General features: G+C 44.7%; 1 protein-coding gene across 4 annotated transcripts; it reads right to left on the bottom strand.

The window, feature by feature from the left end:
- Window positions 1–7738: 7738 nt before the first annotated feature.
- LOC142884811 (WW domain-containing adapter protein with coiled-coil-like) lies at window positions 7739–18620 on the bottom strand. 4 transcript variants are annotated; one of them, XM_076020730.1, is made up of 13 exons: window positions 17765–18620; window positions 17287–17320; window positions 16719–16908; window positions 15081–15166; window positions 14878–14987; window positions 13769–13866; window positions 13383–13670; window positions 11786–11902; window positions 11181–11329; window positions 11004–11095; window positions 9800–9983; window positions 9065–9192; window positions 7739–8990 (listed from the first exon to the last, which is right to left on the bottom strand). In XM_076020730.1, exons 1-13 carry the CDS (start codon window positions 17803–17805, stop codon window positions 8921–8923), a joined length of 1587 nt encoding a protein of 528 aa, XP_075876845.1. In that variant the 5' UTR covers window positions 17806–18620; the 3' UTR covers window positions 7739–8920. The 4 variants fall into 4 exon arrangements, with proteins under 4 accessions (XP_075876845.1, XP_075876844.1, XP_075876842.1 ...); XM_076020729.1 differs by having other exon boundaries at window positions 9800–9986; window positions 17765–18617; XM_076020727.1 differs by having other exon boundaries at window positions 9800–9986; window positions 17725–17783.
- Between the last annotated feature and the right edge of the window lie 63 nt (window positions 18621–18683).

Genomic DNA, 18683 nt, shown 5'->3' with positions numbered 1-18683 from the left:
TGGAAAAAAAAAAACCTGTTCACTTCCAGAGCCCGTTATAACGGCACGCGCATCACTCCACTCTCACCTCACGTCTCAATGACAAGCTAAAAGATGCGAGCTGGCAGTCGCCCGGCCCGCCCACCATTCATCAAAAGTTTCACAAAGTCAAGCGGAGCTCGGGACGCTTCCCCGAGTTGAGTTTGAGGTGAGATCAGTCACTCTAATGCAGCTGCCGGCCTCCCCGCCTGGCAGGGACGACAGGGAGAAGAGTGGCGGGGAGTCAATGATGGCGCCAGCGTGGAGGGTCAGTGGAAGGGTGAAGAGATGACAAGGACGGAGGGGAAGGAGGAGGAGAAGGAGAAGGAGAGGAGGAGAAGCTGGGCTAATGGCCGAGCCCACTGCTGGCTGGCTGCTCTGGGCAGGAGTCTATAAATAGACAGCGCGAGAGACAGATCTGGCGTGGCAGGTCATCAGCACGCTCGCCAATGCGAGGGGTCTAATGGGAGGGGGGAGGGGCGCCACCACTGATGAGAGCAGGTAGGAGTAGATGAAGACGACCTTTGACCTGCTGCGGATCAGGCCGGCGCTGCAGGATGGGAGGGACAGGGTTCATCAATCAGGAGGAGCGGCCTGAGTGGAAATATCGGCTGTTACATTAAGGGACAAATCAGGCGTGTCAGTGGTTCTGAGGCCCGCTCAGAGGCCGACGAGGCTGCCACCAACTCCTGCTGCTGATGGAGCACAACTCTGAAAAAAAGAAAAATTATTCTACACAAAGAAATGTCTCCCCAACCAATAAAACACAGCGTTTCTAGTCGCTGCCACAGTTTTTAGCCGCTTTCTCAGAGAAGAGGCTGGCAGGAGTGGAAATAATAACTGCTGCTTGTTGAGGAGATTAGCACAACAGTAACAGCAGTTTTTTGTTTTGTTTCATTTTGTTTTTTTGGAGCTTAACCACTGGGCTAAACAGCTAAAATTGTTCAGAGTCTGATTAGTCTGCTTGGACAGGCCGACCAATCACTTTCCAAGTTTTTCCTCACCCTTCTGCCCCCCTTTCCAAACAGCGTCTGTGGGCTCTTTACCTGATGGATATGTGAAATAAATTGATGCGATTTGGGAAAAGCTATTGCTCTTTTGATTTCAGATTGATTCGTTTTAAAGCCATCAACACCGCGAGAAAATCTACTATCTGGATTGATTATTGTAAAGAAAGTCAGGGTGGAGACCATGCAACAGAGTTGTAGTCCTACACGCTACTCTGGGCTTCTCTCACTGCCGTCCCCAGACGTTACTAAGTCCCCGAAGCCCTGCCAGTCTTTTCCAATAGAAGTTGTGTCGGTCTCTCGCACCTCCAAACCTCTTATACTGTGCAAATCTCCAATAGATCATAGTAACCTAGTTCGAATAGATTGTAGAAATAAGGGGGCCCGGTCGGAGGTGGCTCCAGGGTCTCCCACAAACAAAATGGTGAAATGTGGCCTTCTTAACATTAGGTCTCTACATTCCAAGGCAGTTTTAGTTAATGATTTGATTAGTGAACATAGTGTTGATATTTTCGGCCTCACAGAGACATGGCTACGTCAAGATGAATATTTTAGTCTTAATGAAGCCACTCCTCCTAGTCATATTAATACTCATAAGGCTCATGATAGTGGTCGAGGAGGTGGCGTTGCAGCTATTTATAATTCCAATTTGTTAGTCAATCTCAAGGCTCAATCTATTTATAGTTAATTTGAGAGTTTAGCGATGTCTATTTTGCTGTCACCTGATAGACAGGCAGATTCCGTTGAATTCATTGTTGTCTACCGTCCCCCCGGTCCATATTCTTCTTTCTTAGATGAATTTTCAGAGTTTTTGTCTACTTTAGCATTGACTAAAGACAAGATCATAGTGATTGGAGATTTTAATATCCATGTCGACATTGAGAGTGTCTGAGTTCTCATTTCAAATCTATCCTCGACTCCTTAGGCTTCCTTCAAGTTGTGAATGTACCCACTCATAAGCATAGTCATACTTTGGATCTTGTGCTCACTTTTGGACTTGGTGTAGAGCAGCTGACAATCTTTCCCCGAAACGACGTTTTGTCTGACCACTTTCTGATCACTTTCAGCTTTATTGTGGCGGATCACATTCCCCAAGCAAGGTCTATAATGAGTAGAAACATCTCGGAATCTGCTTGATGCTCTTGTACCTCTGGACATGCTTCCGGCCTCTCCCCCCACCCACTTGACTGATCTTGATCTAGACTCCTTGACAGATCGCTTTTCTTGTATTCTGAAATCAACATTGGATGATCTTGCCCCTTATAAGGTAAGTATGAAAAGGCAGGATCGATCAGCCCCTTGGTTTACTTCCTCTACTCGCAAATTAAAACAAAATTTGCGAAGGCTTGAGAGAATTTGGCTGAACTTGATTCTCTTGTCTCCTCTGCTAAGTCGACCACTAGTCTTTTGGACCCAATTCTAACCAGGCTTCTCAAGGAGGTTTCCCCATTGCTTCATTGTGTCATTCTTAGAATTATTAATCATTCTCTATCTACAGGTTTTGTCCCTCATGCTTTCAAAGTGGCTGTAATCAAGCCTCTGATCAAAAAACCCAATTTGGACTTGAGTGTGCTTTCAAATTATAGGCCAATCTCGAACCTTCCGTTTCTCTCCAAGATTTTAGAAAAAGTTGTTGTTAGGCAGCTTGTGGACTTCTTGAATGACAACAATCTACTTGAGGCTTTTCAGTCTGGCTTCAGAGTTGGTCACAGCACTGAAACTGCATTGCTTAAGGTAAGTAATGGTCTCTTGTGTGCATCTGACAGAGGTCTTCTCTCTGTCCTGGTCCTCCTAGATCTCAGTGCAGCATTTGATACAGTTGATCACATCATTCTTCTTAGGAGATTAGAAGATACTATCGGCATCAAGGATCGCGCCTTGGACTGGTTTGGATCTTACTTGTCTGACCGTTTTCAGTTTGTTCATGTTCATAATCATTCGTCAGAACGTAGGAGGGTTAGTCATGGTGTCCCGCAAGGATCTGTACTTGGGCCACTCCTCTTCAACATCGACATGTCACCTCTTGGTGACATCATCAGAAAGCATAGCATCTGTTTCCATTCTTACGCAGATGACACACAGTTGTACTTTTCTTTTAAGGCAAATGAGGCTCATCAGTTGGCCAAATTGGAATCTTGTCTTTGTGATGTCAGAACTTGGATGACACAGAATTTCCTGTTGCTTAATACCGACAAAACTGAGGTCATTATATTTGGGTCGCAAGAGAGTAGGGACAGAGCCTTTGATGGACAAAGTGGTCTATTTGGTACTACACCCAGTTCTACTGTGCGGAACCTTGGAGTCACTTTTGATCAGGACCTGACCTTTAATTCTTATATACAGAATGTAAGGAGGTCAGCTTTCTTCCACTTAAGAAACATCGCCAAAATTCGAAGTTTTTTGTCCTTCAAAGATGCGGAAAAAATAATCCATGCTTTTGTTACGTCTAGGCTAGATTACTGTAACTCGGTACTAGCAGGATGCCCAAATTCATCCCTTAGGACATTACAGTTAATCCAAAACTCTGCTGCACGATTGTTAACCGGAACTAGAAGGAGGCCGCATATTACTCCAATCTTAGCTTCCTTGCATTGGCTGCCAGTCAAATTTAGAATTGAATTTAAGATTCTAGTTTTAATTTACAAAGCTCTTCATTCTCAGGATCCTTCTTATATTAGGGAACTAATTGAACTTTATCATCCTCCAAGAGCCCTTCGCTCTGAGGATTCAGGACTTTTAGTTATCCCAAAAATAGAGTTAGGTCAGGAGGTAGGTGTTTCAGTTTCCTGGCACCTTTATTTTGGAATCATCTTCCAGCCTCTGTGAGGGGGACAGACACAGAAGTAGACTTAAGACCTTCCTTTTCTTAAAGCTTATAGTTAGATTCCATCCACTGTCAGTTAAGCTGCTATAGGCTTACGCCGTGGAGGGAGATCTTTCGCTCCCGTTACAGGGATCGTTGCTCTGTGCAGGCGGAGCCTCTATCACTCTCCTCTCCCAATCAATCTTTGACTCTATCTACTCTCTCCAAACTAGCTCTCATTATGCTTTGTACAGTATGCTCGATATGCATGATACTGCCGCAGTCTCTGTGTCCCCAGCAGGTGATGACCACTGCGCCAGGAGCTGGATTGTGCTGTCCTGGGGGTCTTGGTGTCATCGCTTCGTCCCACCACCACGCTGAGAACCTGGACTTGTCCTATCGGCAGATTGTCCATCGAGCTAGGCTCTTGCCTTTCAAAGCATGGACATTTACAGCCGACGCGGACAACATTCTTGAATTATTTCCTATTCTTTGTGTTTATATCTGTTTTGCCTGGTTGGTGTATCTGTTTTTCACTCTGTCCTGTCTGCCACCCTGGCTCACTCTGCTCCTTTCTCTCTTTCTCTGTCTCTCATCTATTACTGTATTTCACCCCAACTACTCATAGGCAGATGATGGCCCTCTGGAGTCTGGTTCTGCCCTAGGTTTCTTCCCACAGGGGAGTTTTTCCCAGCCACTGTCGCATCTTGCTTGCTCCGGGGGCCCGGTTGGTTCTCTCTGATTGTATAAAGCGCTTTGAGACGCCTTTGGTTGTGATTTAGCGCTGTACAAATAAAAGTTGATTATTATTATTATTATTATTGTTATTATTATGTACTTGATTTTAGAAAAAGGGGTTTAATCAAAGGAATGCCTTTTCCCCCTGCAGTTTGCCTCACTTTCAACCCGTAATTACTGGGGGACTCGGCCCCGTACACATGGAGGGATGGACAGGCTGCCAGAAGTAAGGTTCCCCTAAAGACAAAAGCAAATGTTATTGATTGCTTGTCACGGGGTTGTAGAATCCACTGGATGAGTCGGATGGAGTCCCGGGGAAAGTAGGAGAGCTGCAGGCAAGTCTCCAGGAACATGACATCACTGAGGTTGCAGTGGGGTTGCAGATGGACCTTATGGGGGAAAAAGATGTGTGGTTTTATTTGCCAAAAAAGAATTTTACAACCTCTAATAATAACTGTTGGAGGCGCAGTGCGGCACAAAATCATCGTGTCTGTTTGGCCTGTCATGATAAGCAAAGGAGGAATGGATCCTGTTGGAGGATGAAACAGTGGAAGTTGTGTCTTCTGCAGTCTAGTTAGACTGCGATTGACAGCTGTCGCAGGTTGTGCTGCAATGACTGGAGAGCTTTTCACACTGTCAATGAAGCAACTCTCTAACTTGCTTCAGCAAGTAAAGTAGCTGATGCACCACCGAAAAGTTCTGATGCTGTGATTACACACAAACCAAACCAAAACTGCAGGATGGGTTTTTTTATTTATTTATTTATTTTTTCAATGCAAAACTGCAAAACTTACTCCCAAGAGGAAGAACAAAGAATTCGTTTATCTCAGCCAGCGGTTAATAAAAAAAAAAGTTTTACAACATGGTTGTTCTTGCAGTTCACTGAAAATGAAAAAGTGGAGCAATGAAATCAGATGAAGCCGAGTTCACCACAGGAGGCAAATTACTTCTCCCCAACATCTGAGCTCTAAAGCTGGTCAAGCTCGAACTGGAACCCTCCAGTGCACGCTTTCATTTAGCTGATGTGGCAGAGTGGGGGAAACTTTAAAGACATATTGAATTTATATGCAAATATAATTTAAAAAGTGATGTTGCTCACAGCATATTAAACTTTATTTGATGAGAGACCCGGCTTACTCTAAATTACATCTCAAAGTGCACCAATGGTCAGTTCACTTCATCATAAACTAAAGATTTTTTTTGTGATTTCATTCCTTTTACCTTTAGTCAAGCAGAGCTGTCTGTAGTTTAAAGACATTAATTCACTTCCTTGCCTTAATATTGTTGTGAAATGTGTCTCTAAAGGGAACTTGTTAGTTACGACCATCGATCACAGCTTTATGGTCCCATTTTATGTCAAATTCACTTTGCCCAAGTCTCCAAACAAAAATCAGTGTGCAGATCCTCTCACCCAACTCTCTAGAAGTGTGAGAAGTCCATATTCTACCACTGATAGACAACTGATAACACCTCCAGGTTAGTGTCCATCCAACCCATGACCTTATTGCTGAGCGGTGACAGTTCTGTGACATCACCATGACTTCAAATTAAACCCTCAAAACCATTTTCACAAATCACAGACTTACCAGAGTAAAATGTAGCCGTGCCACAGACACAGCGCCCCCAGTTGGCCTGGCGCAGGACGAGGGCCCTTCAGCGACAACTGAATCGTCAAAAACGGAATGACTTAAATGACATTTGTTATTTGTTTTTTTAATGTGGTCTATTCTTCTAGTTTATGTACATAAGCTTTGGATGATCTCTTCCATCTCTTCTCTCAGCTGGATGAAGGTCAAGGGGCACCTTGCTGGGAGCGGTAGAGGCGGAGGTGGAGCTGAGTCGGTGATAAAACCCACAGCAGCAGCTCCGCAAGTCACTCTGCATCCTTCCATTCAGCCAAACAAGAATCCCCCTCTTCCACCGTAACATTAACGCTTTAGTCACATCAAACAGTGGCTACTGCATTATCAGCATCATCCGCCTCCTTGTGTGTGTGTGTGTGTGTGTGTGTGTGTGTGTGTGTGTGTGTGTGTGTGTGTGTGTAGCCTTACCTTGAGCGCTGACCCCTGTGCCGCCACACAGGTCAACTCAATTCAGATTTTATCCTGAGGTCTGCTTTTGTTTGAGCTGCTTTTAACCTGCCACGTGCAGTAATAGCTTTCTGATCTGACCCAGCAGGACCCGTTCCAACCCGGTTGGAACAAGAGCAGGTTCAGGGCTCCCACACTCTTGCTGCTCTTCCAGCAAGGCGTCCAGCTTCTGGTTTGACTTGAACCAGAAAAACGTGTCAGTTGGTCGGTAAAGGCCGCAATGAACCGGAATAAAAAGGAGTAAAATGGTCTCATAACTGGTGTGTCTCATTTCCTTCCCGGAACGTATCTAGAGAGCTTTTTATTGCACCGTGGCAGAGCAGCCTCTCCAGATAATTTGCAAAAAGATACATATATAAGGCCATCGAAAGATGGGACATTTAGCCCTCTGTTTACAGCCTCTTGCTAAAATTGCTTTGTTGGACCTTCCATGTGTTTTGTTCCACCTGGTCACCAACCTGGGAGAAATATCAGGTGCCCTTTCTAATATGACAAAAGGAAAATCTCAAGACAAATGTTCCTTATTTCTAATGGAGTCCACCAACAGCATGTAGACACAATGTCAGAAAACTGGTAAAGTGAATTTTCCAAAACATGGTATCTTTAATAGCACTGGGCACTTTTTTCATTCTGCCACTCTTGAAGTGTTCTTTGCAAGCAGAGTAGTTATTATGGATTATTGGAGGCGAGACAGCCTCGAAATGAGTCTGAAAGCCTCTGAAATAGAAGGTGTGCAAGGGGAAACTTTTCAGCCGGCCAGAAGCTGTCGTCTCATTCAGCATACACAAACATAAACACGCTCTTAAACAGATGTAAAGGCAAATCAAATGCAATGGTATGATGTTTTATTCTCATATTTGATGGAATACAAAGCCTCCCCCCCCCCAAAAAAAAAAAAACTAAACAAAAAACAAAACAAAAACGTGCACATCATATGTGGAAGAACTATCCAAGGACAAGGAAAAGAACAGCCGAGAGACAGGAAGTTGCTTTTTGAGTGCAGTTAACGTGACGTTCATATATATATTTATATATATAAAAGAATTAGACCATCTCATGATTGAGCTGGATCTGAGAGTCAGTTGATAAAAGTGCTCCAACTACGGCAGTCGAACGCAAAGAATCTGAACAAAACATGATTTTTTTTTCCATTTTTAGAAAAAAAAATACATCTTTTCCACTTCCCATTTCATCTCCAAATTATAATAATGACGGATGAGAATCGATCGAGCACAACAATAATTTAGCTTTTACACAGTTGTCGCGTGCTGCACTGTCGGGGGATGGGGGGGGGGGGGGGGGGGGGGCAGCGAATGAACTATTTCTCCCACCTCCATCCCCCAAAAGATCCCGGGATCCAATGACAATCAAAGCTTGAAGTAAAGGACTAAGAGCAGAGAGCAGCCAGCCAGCCAGCAGGGCTGCAGGGCTGCAGGTGAGGAGAACCTCGTGCACCAGCAGCCGAGCCAGGTCCAACAATGCAGGCTTCAATTTCTTCGTCAACATGGCTTTGAAACAGCTGGAGTGTGTTTGTCAGAATCAGCCTAAGGTCGCCAGTGCATCTGCAGCACTGGAACCACTCAAAGATTCCCATCAACTGGGATGCAGGATATTCTTCAAAGTTACAAAAAAACAAAAAGGAACCAGCAGTAAGACTCACTGGCAGAGCAAAACCACCGACAACAAAAAAAGAGAGGGGAAAAAAAAAAAAAAAAGACATTAGTAACGTTAACGGCAGCGAATCCGTACAAGTTCATTTCATACGACGAGTGGGCGGGACCCGACCGCGGAAATGTTTCACACCGGTGTTTAGGAGCTGAGTTGATGACTGAGTGATTTGTTTTTGTGTTTGTTTTTTTGCCTGACCACAACACATACAAAAAAACATCATACACACAAAAAAACAAGTTATTCCAATACAACACACATAATCCAAGGTTCACAGTCCGTGAAGGTGCTGCTTGACAGAGAGCTTCAGGTCCTCCGTGTCCACCGGCCGACGTGTCACACTGACGGTTTCATCTTTCAGTGGGATTCAATTCATGCGATGGACACGCATTTCAGGGAAAAATGGGGACGCGGCGGTGGTGGGGGGGGGGAGAAAAGACGTGTTGAGGAATGATAAAAGCTTCACCTCGTCAGATCGACAACAGCTTCCTCAGCTCCTGGGCTGAGGAGGGGGGCGGGGGGGAGCCGCAGCAGCTCGCTGTCCATGCCTTCTCTCCTTTAAAACATCCCAACTTTCATTCTGCGGCGCTGGCGCCTCACACCATGTAGGAGTTCTGGTTCTTCAGCTTGTCCAGCTCTTTGCTCTGCTGCCTCAGGAACAGGATCCTGAAAGCAGAAAGGGCGGAGGGGTGAGCAGCGCCAGTGGATCCCAGCCGGCGCGTGACCTGGGCCTCACTCACCTCTGCTCCCTCAGCGTGGCCTGGACCTCGCACACCCGCACCAGGGAGCGCAGGTTCTTCATCTCCGTGCAGATCTCTGACATGTACAGGCTGCCCATGTTGTGGATGTCCTCGTGCAGCCGAGCCGCCTGAAAGCAAGCGGCAGGTCGTGACCAGAACCGTTGTGAGCGATGACGAAGGGAAGGGAAGGGAAGGGAAGGAAGGATAGGAGAGGAGGGGGAGGGGCAGCCCGACTATGCTTGACAACTCTGACTGAACCAGATGACCATGGAAAAACCTACAGTGGTTTTTAGTTTTAAACTAAATCTGTATTCATGGTTTTCATGGACGACAGTCTGGACTGTGTGCTTCCATTGGATTTGATTTCTTCTATAATTTCTTTGTGAACATGACCTTCTTGGTAGAGTCTTCACATGAATAGTTGGAATGTTTTAGAGAGCAACATCTCCTTGGCCTTTTTTAAAGCTTTCAGCAGCAGATTAAGTCTTCCCTCTGCAGACTAAGGAGTCATTATAGATTAAAAGAACAGCCAGAGGGTCTCAAAATGAGCCTGGAAGCCTATAAAGAAAGGACAAGTGCTGCAGAAGAGGTTGGGACAAGGAGTGCAGCACAGCAGACATTGTGCTAATTTAACCCCTGCAGGCTGCAGACTAACAAACCATTTCCTTCAGTTATCACAGCAGTATAACTTTCTGTCTGGATAACACCTTTTTCTTTTCTTTTTCTTTTTTTTACCTGTTTCTCAATGTTCTCGGAGGGCCAACCTTGAATGTGTCTAATCAGGTTGTCGTTGAAATGGGCGGCCAGGGAGGGGGTGTAGGATCCGGGAGCGTCTGCCGCAGTCTGGCCCGAGCCACTGCAGGGGACGTGGGGCAGAGCAGCGCCAGGTGTGTTGGAGTCCACACACAGACCGTCCTGGCTGCTGGAGGGAGACAACAAGAACTTGCTTCAATGGATTTCACATGGTTTCAAGTGATATTTGTTTCAGATTCAGCCAGCAGCAGAAGGAATGGACTGACTTCAAATGACAGGATGGACAATCATTATTGCGTGTGTGTGTGTGTGTGTGTGTGTGTGTGTGTGTGTGTGTGTGTGTGTGTGTGTGTGTGTGTGTGTGTGTGTGTGTGTGTCTCAATGGTTGTTTGTCTTTCTATGGCTGTGTTCAGACTGCAGGTGAATCTGATTCAAATCAGATTCCTTCTTAAATCCGATCTGTTTTTAGCGAGTGTCTCAATGGGATCTGGCTCTGTTCAGACTGGGCCACATTGTTGACCCATCTGACAGGTTGCTGTAGCAACGACGTCGGAGCGGAGGCGTGGTCCAGCACGTGTAGTGTGTGACGTCATATAATTGCGACAACGGCAAAAACTTGTTGCGATACATTCCCTGGAGCTTGGCTTGAATGGAGCCATCGCCCTACAGACTGATGAGCCAATGAGTTTCCTCCTCTGTCCAGGCACTGCTGTTTTCTGCTTCTTTTGTCTGCTTCTTCTGTCTGCTCCATTACGTTACAGCTCACACTGAGACACATCTGTCCAAATGCCATTTGAAACTACCTCCTGTAGGAGGTTTTAATCTGTTTTGCAAAAATCGAATTTCATGGTTTGTGACTCTTCAGACTACAAAAGAGCCATCGAGTTTCAGTCTGCATGGCCTGAAAATCAGATTTTGGCTGGCAGTCTGATCGCAGTTTATGTGGTCCTGCGATGAACTGGCTGTACTCTGCCTTCGCCCTATGACAGTTGGGAAAAATTCCAACAGAGCCCAGCAACCCTGAGTGCAGGAGGAAGCGTCTAGAGAACACGGATGGATGGATGGATGGATGGATGGATGGATGGATGGATGGATGGATGGATGGATGGATGCATTTAAGGTGTCAAAGGTTTTCATTTGTTTGCTTTGGTAAAATAAATAGAAAATGAAACAGACTGGTGTCTACCTTCTCTGCTGCAGGGTTCTGGGGTCCTCCTGACGTTTATCTGCCCCCTGAGACATGGAGACTGGCGCCTGTTTACCCGCCGACATGCTGCCCTGAAGGATGAAAAGCAAAAACAGAATGATAACCGGAGGCAACAGGCGATAAAGAAGAGGAAGTGCGGCAGGACTCGCAGCTCACCCTTGTTTGTGAGAAGGTGGTGGTGCCAGAGTGGAGGCCCAGCAGGGACTTCTGGTTGCTCTGCGGCGTCCCGTTACGTGGCGAGACGTACGGCCGCGGCGACGAAGCATCAGACGTCAGAGACACAGGTGACTGGCTGGAGTGCTGGGCTGAAACACCAACATAGTTGCCGCAGGTGTGAACTACTACAAGTTTCTAACGCACGTTGCACATACTTGTTAAGAGTATTGTGAAGTATTAGGACAGGTTCCTATCCATCGATACATTTATTCCAGGTCAGATGTGGAAAAAACAGAGCATGTGCAACACACACACACACACACACACACACACACACACACACACACACACACACACACACACACACACACACACACACACACACACACACACACACACACACACACACACACAGAGTTAAGTTCACAGCTTGGCTGCAGGTGGTCAAGCGTAAGGGTTCAGTTTCCCCAAAACATGAAGCATTTGCTCAGCTTGGGAATTCTCTTTTCTGAGGGAGATGCGTGTCACTGATTAAAAAAAGAAAAGAAAAACACATTCCAAAGTGTGGTCCAGTCGCAGATGGCGAGGGACAGAGGAAGCCATACCTTGGTTGGAGTGCTGAGCAGCTGAGAGCAGAGCAGTGACGTTGAAAGCAGGTCCTGCAGCGAGGAGCTTATGAAGCATAGACCGCAAGGAAGCTTGGGTGACAGCAGCTGCCAAGACTGGAGGGAGGAAAGAGGAAATATGCACACGCACAAAGAGGTGAGTGAGCAAGGCCACGCTACAGGTGAGTGCATGGTGAAACTCTGAATATCAAGACTCCGTGTTAGGCTCATCAGCTGGTTCAAATACACACAAGCCAGTTCACCTTTAATTAACCAACCAAATGTAGCAAAGTTAAATGGCACACATAGGTAGAGAGACAATACATCACTTTGAAAAGGCATGAAATTATTTTGCTATTCACCAATAATTTGAATTCATGCTACCAAATTGAGCCAAATTTAACTTTACAGAAAAATGGAGACACATGAAAGGTGTTGAAGTGTTTTTTTGGGGGGGATACATTATGACAACACTTGTCACAACATAGGAATAATGTCTCTTATTGGCCCAAGTTCCAGAACAAATCTGTTGATTAAAAGCAGAAGCAACACTAAGTGTTAATGTAACGCAAAGTCAAATGCAAACGCGTAGCGTATTTCCTCAACGATGTAGCTTTTACTGTGTCTTTTACATCTTTACTTACAACTACTAAAAGTAGGAACACTCCAAACTTAGTTGTATCAGTACAATGACCGTAAAGGCTATTCTGATTCTGAACATTTCGCTTTATAGTTGGCTAGTTTAATGGTAAACGATGCATGCCAGCGGAATTGACAGCCATTAGAAGTGGAATTTTGGAAAACTCCATCCAAGTTTTTTGTGCCTGAGTAGGGATGCACCAGTCTGAGATCCCCATCTGTCCTGATATTGAAGAAAACTAGAAATCAGGTATTGGTGACAACGGACCCGATACACGGGGGCCGATCCATTACGTCTAACTCTACGCTAGGCACTCAGTGGCATCCTGTGCAAGCAAAAGCCATGCAGAAGCCCAGATTCTTTTCAAAATGGAGCGAGCGGAAGGATCGGATATCTGGAACTTCTTCGCAGCACCTCGGCCTACAAACTTGACGGCTACTTGCAAGCGCCGGTAGCAATTTCACGCCTGCCGAGTTCAATGAACTAAATAAAAGAAACAGAGGCAATATGAGGCAGCTAACTTAGCAAACTTTGAAGAAGATGAAGGAAAGAGGTGAACATTTTCCACCAACTACTGTGCAGGCAAAAAAAGTCCCAGAGAGGTGTAATGAATAGACGGGCAACCATCGATTATTGGGGAGAGGGGATTCTGGCTACACGGAGCCACAGTATGACATTGTTATACAGCTCTGACTGAACTGCATGGCCAAGTGTGCAAACACATCTACCAGAAGATTTAAAAAAAAATGTAAAAACTCTTAAGTTTCACAACAGATTCCTTTCTTTCTTTGAGGTTTAACTGCACCCTGGCTGGATGAGTTACATGCCACACGGTGCAATGTTAAATCTGAAGCTCAGCTCCTGTATTATATTTTAAATATGTATTTTATCTCATTTTACATTTGCTTTCATATTTCTAGTTGCGTTGATAACGGTGTGATTTGTTTGCGCACTGACCCTCGTTGAGCTTGGCCATGTCCATACTGCCATTGTTCATCTGAAGGGTTGCCTGCAGTGCTGGGAGGAGCTGATGTAGGATGGCAGGGTCCTGCAGCAGCGCAGGCGACGGGGACTGGACAGACTGGGCACCCTGGGCCGAAGAGGAGGACGAGGAGGTGGAGGTGGAGGGCACAGTGGAAGGGGTGGAGCCTAAAGTAGCAGGAGCAGAGTTCAGGCTCTGAGAGGAAGAGGCAGATGAGGAATGGCCGGGGTTGGATGCTGTGGGCTGGTCCCCTGATGTGGTCTCTGTGGAAACAACGTTGTGTTTTTTTGTTTATTACTTCATAAGAATATACATGTACAGCAGGAAGATTTACAAAATATGGGTCAAAGATATGACTCACTTGTTGTGGCTTTGTCCTGCAAGGCCTCTTGTCTGTAGTCCATGTCTCGGGGAAAACTATTGGCTGCCATCTTGACCGAGTCTTTCTGTCTTTGCTCCCTGGAACAAATCAGGCAGATGGTAACAATTAGCACTGCACAGTCATAGGACAGAATGCAAGAGGAAATACATTGAGGAATATTTAACAATGGAGTGGCAGTCAGTGAGTTGACAGTTCTTCCCGGCCTCCCAACATGGTTCTATGCAGAGAAACCCACCTTGCTACTGCATACACATAGAAAATGAAGCAACTTTGTTGCAATACATTACAGTTCTTGGATTCCTTGAACAGTGTGTCAGAGTGGTTAGGCCCAGTCTTAATTGCCAAACACATTGTCATGCAAAGTGTAAATAGAAGGTACAAATCTAATTAGGCAAACCTGACTGCAGCTCAAACACAAAAACGCTGTTTCGTGGTCGGTGACTTTCGCCACGTTCAGACTGCCAGCAAAAACGCCATTTTCAGCCCATCCAGGTTGAAACCACATGAAATCAAGATTTTTGCAAAACATATTGAAACCTCCTTCGGGAGGTCGTTTCAAATGGCATTTGGACCGATGCGTCTCAGTGTGAACACCTCCAAACACACCCATTGGGTTTTGACTGTCTGTGACGTCACTCTATACAACGCAGACAGAAGAAGCAGAAAACAGCAGCCTGGACAGAGGAGGAAACTCATTGGCTCATCAGTCTGTAGGGCGATAGCTCCATTCAAGCCAAGCTCCAGGGAATGTATCGCAACAAGTCCATTTAGATTTTGCCGTTGTCGCAGTTATATGATGTCACACACTACACGTGCTGGACCACGCCTCCGCTCCGACGTCGTTGCTACAGCAACCTGTCAGATGGGTCAACAATGTGGCCCAGTCTGAACAGAGCCAGATCCCATTTGGACACTCGCTAAAAACAGTGTGGACAGCCAGCCCTAAACATTTTTGAGAAGGAATCTGATTTGAATCAGATTCGCCTGCAGTCTGAACACAGCCTTAATGACCCAATTACAACAAGTCCAGGATGAGAATGTAGATCCTCTGTACCATGTCTGAGGCGGTTTCACTTTAACGCCCTCACCTCTCCAGCAGGTCCTTGGGCTTCTCCCACTGGGAGACCTCAGTCCTACAGTTATAGTAGTACTTCTTGCCAGAGGAGCTGATGTGCTCTGTCCAGTCATCTGCTGGGTCCTGTTGACACGCATCGGAGGGAAGAATTAGAGGCGCGTCACTTCACCAAGGACCGGAACTATTTCTCAAGGAAGACGCTGCAGCAACTCTGACCCTCTCTGCAGGTTTGCTCTGGGCCGCATGCGACTCGTGGTGTGAGCTGTTGTTATTGGAGTTGTCCTGCGGGGAACTGCTGGTCCCTGCAACAAAGCCACAAACACAATCAGAACCAAACCCTGAGTACAGCTGACACCATTAAATGACTTATACTGTGTTTTCGTTACTACAGGGTCTACAATAACAACTATATTGTTTTGTAATGTTTATTTCGATTTTTAAAACGGAAATTATCTCAAGCAACATTTCGTTTACAATATACAGCCATTTGATTTCCTCGAAACTAAAGAAATATGTTTTTGCTTCTTAGCTGCTCGTGTATGACATGAGGATCATTTGGGTGATGCATCTGAAGAGGCCTGAACGCCCCAGATGACCTAACAGAGAAGACTGTGTCTCACTGTTTGCTTCATACTGACTCGGCATTCAGTAAACTCTGGCTTCCCTGCTATTTTCAGCCTGTTTTCTCTCTGTCAGCTCTTGAGGAATGGCTGGCATGAACTTACGAGAATAATATATGTTATCTACACATTCGGAGTACAATACACTGACGGTGGAGGTGGTCACCTCCAGGGCTTTCTGCTGCAGGCAGTTTGACAAAAAGGAAGGTTTTAAAAATAAATCTTAGTCCAGGATGTGTTGTGACTGGAGAAAGTGCTCTGGTTGTCACCGTCACTCAGTGAGAGCAGCAACTCTCTCGGTTTGATCCGCTACGTCCCCCAACTAAATATTCTGGAATCTGAAGAACTCCTGATTTTTAAACAACAATATATATTTACATAAGCAAAATAAAAATATTGCAAGCATATACAGGTACTACCTGAAAAATTAGAATATCAAGTAAAAGTTGTTTTATTTTGGCAATTTAACATAAAAGATGAAACCAACAAATTTTATTGAGCCATTCCACGCAAATTGACATCTCAAGCAGTTCCTTGTTGTAACTTTGCTGATTAAGATTTTCAGCTTATTAAAACCACAAACCTGCAAACTCAGAAAATTAATATAACATTTGAGGGTTTTTTTAAGCTGCAAGACCTGATCAGCAAAATCCAAAGAAATAAAAACTTGAAATGTATTGATTTGCATATTATTCCTTTATACAATATGTCAAATCCCCCTTTAAAGTTGAATTGCAGAAATACAACAACCTTTTCAGGATATTCTAATTTTCTGGGTCGTACCTGTATAGCATATTTGCTCCAATTAAATAAATTGTGAAAAATTGTGCAAATGTGAAATAAGTCCAGATTTTTTGATAAAAGTTTGCAGCAAACATGATTTTTTTTTTTTTTTTTTAAATCACCAGTACAAAAAGTTTTGAATTTTTATTAAATTAACCTTAAATGAGCTATTTTAAAAATCTGATAAAAACAAAGTGATATTGTGGGGGGCAGTACACACAGAGATTGTGTTCCGAGGCTCAGATTGCCTCTCGATGACAATCTTATTAAGTTGTTCAACAGTTTATCTTGTGGTATGAGGGGAGGTTTTGTGAGAGTGACTCTACTTTTTCTGAGCAACTCAATTTGAAGTCAGGAATAATACATTTGGCAGGTTTTTGCAATCAGAAATTCTCAGCCAAACCTTATTTATGTAACAATCCTTAAAAATAAAAGACACACTCAGGCTTACCATTTTTTCCTCTAACGGTTTGAGTGGGTTTTGCCTTGCCATGTCCAGTCCCATCACCGTGTCTGCTGACGGGACTTTCATCTGACCGCCGCTGCATCTTGTAAGGTGGCGTTGGGTCCGATGAGCCATCGCGCACCTTGTCGTGGCGGTGAAGGCTGCTGGACTGGCTCTTTGGCTGATACTTATGGGTCTAGATGGAGAATTGCAAAGAATAAGGACATGCACAGTCACTATGAATTACTGTTTGGATAAGTACAGTCACTACAGTAACTGTAGTCTAAGCAATGAATAGAATGGATGTTATTTCTCCTAACTATCAGTTGTCACTACTGGAAGTTTCAATAACACTGCAGGACACTTCATCCAAGTGTCGATCTAGTAAACGTTCTCTGCTACATCAAATCTGGCAACATGAATGTGGCCAGCTTGAGTGTAGTTATTTCGATCTAAAAATGTGGAGAAAATAAGTCATTTAGATTGGAATAACTGCTTTTTGGAAACGACTAACTGATCAGCGTAATTTTATAAACTGATTATGGAAGAATTATACTACACTATGAGTGTTTACCTGATAGGATTGCGAATCCCTTCTGTCGGTGCACCTGTGGAGACAAGCAGTACAATACGTTTAATGTTAGCTTAGTGACAGACAAAGCGCGCTGGAGCGATAAGAACCCTTTTAAAGCCTATCACCGGATTTTAGTAGCTAACGGTTTATTAGCCGCCGTTAGCCAGTTAGCTTGATTTGACAGCTTAGCAACTGCAAGAAAGAAAACAAAGTGTTTAGCTCATGTTGTCGCAACCACGAGCAAGGTCCAGGCGACGCGCTAAATAACGTCGAGCGGCATTAGGTCAGTTGTTTTGTTTTGTTTTTAGGAACCATTAATAGCCTTTTCGCTGAGTGATGGTAGGCGAACTCTTATCGCTAGCTAATAGCACTGACAGCTAGCGCGTAAACACTGCCATACCGGACTATGCATATATTGTACGTAAATTCAAAACCTACAAACTAATTGTAGAAACATTAACTGTTGTGCTTGAATTACCCATCGCTGACTCTTGCTGGTTTCCTTGCATACATCACCATCAAGGCCGTGGTGATGTATGTACGGTATGGGTGTGAAGGGGAACCGTGGCCTCCTGTCTGTCTGTTCTCAGTTCTCTTTTCGTTAGCTGCGGCTAGACTTTACAACTCAAGTCTCTCCGACTTAAAAGCCGCCTACAAGCCGGGCACCAAGCACCAGCACAGCATAGCGGGTGGTCTTTATCAAATAAAACCACCTTTACTGCATCGTCTGTCAAGTAGTTAGGCTGTGCACTTGGTTAGCCGACGTAGCTCGGGCAGAGGAGGAGGAGGAGGAAGCGGCGAAGAAGAACTCTTCGGTAACGTTTAGCTAGGAATATCTCTTCCTGTTTTACCTTTCAGATTAAGTGTACAATTATCGGACATAAAACAACTATTGGTGAGGAATAGGCCGATATATAAATAGGCAAAGACGCCTTTCAAAATAATTTGGAGATTCGTTTAAGAGTCACATCGTAAACGCAAAATACTCCATCCAAAAGTCAATAGTAATATATAAGTACGGCATATACAAACCGGAAACGGGGTCTAAATACACGGTGGCGTAGTGACTTAATTACTTTTTATTTTGTAAATAATACTAATTTAGGATGCCTAACATAAAAACTAAAGCTCCACGAATGGTACATTGTGGTTATCATTAGATTTGGATTTTTTTTAGAGGTTTTCTCGAGGGCGACGTAATCATCGCGCTAGTATTTTGAAGGAAGTAGCTTCATTTCCGGAATTAGCCTAGCTGTCTCTGGCTGACGTGACGCAGCTAAAAATGAAGCTCTGTTGGTTGGTGTCAAAGTTCTCATCTCATTGGACTTTTTCCAGGTGTCACCCACAGTCTGTCTGGTATTATGTGCTACGTACTGTTACAGTAACTGCGGACCTCA

Source organism: Nelusetta ayraudi, unplaced genomic scaffold (assembly GCF_046127955.1).
Source record: "Nelusetta ayraudi isolate G7.1 ecotype Tasmania unplaced genomic scaffold, CSIRO-AGI_Nayr_v1 ptg000011l, whole genome shotgun sequence".
Lineage (NCBI taxonomy): Eukaryota > Metazoa > Chordata > Actinopteri > Tetraodontiformes > Monacanthidae > Nelusetta > Nelusetta ayraudi.
Note: the sequence above shows the minus strand (reverse complement) of the source record. Positions and strands in the feature narration are given on the sequence as shown.

Bases quoted from the DNA above. Each gene is read 5' to 3' on its own strand.
- LOC142884811 (XM_076020727.1), bottom strand. From the start codon at position 17,768: ATGGGTAATTCAAGCACAACAGTTAATGTTTCTACAATTAGTTT. The intron at 16,909-17,286 runs GTAAACACTCAT...TTCTCCATCTAG, and splicing joins GGGATTCGCAATCCTATCAG to ACCCATAAGTATCAGCCAAA. The intron at 9,193-9,799 runs GTAAAAAAAAGA...GCTTGCTTTCAG, and splicing joins CCGAGAACATTGAGAAACAG to GCGGCTCGGCTGCACGAGGA.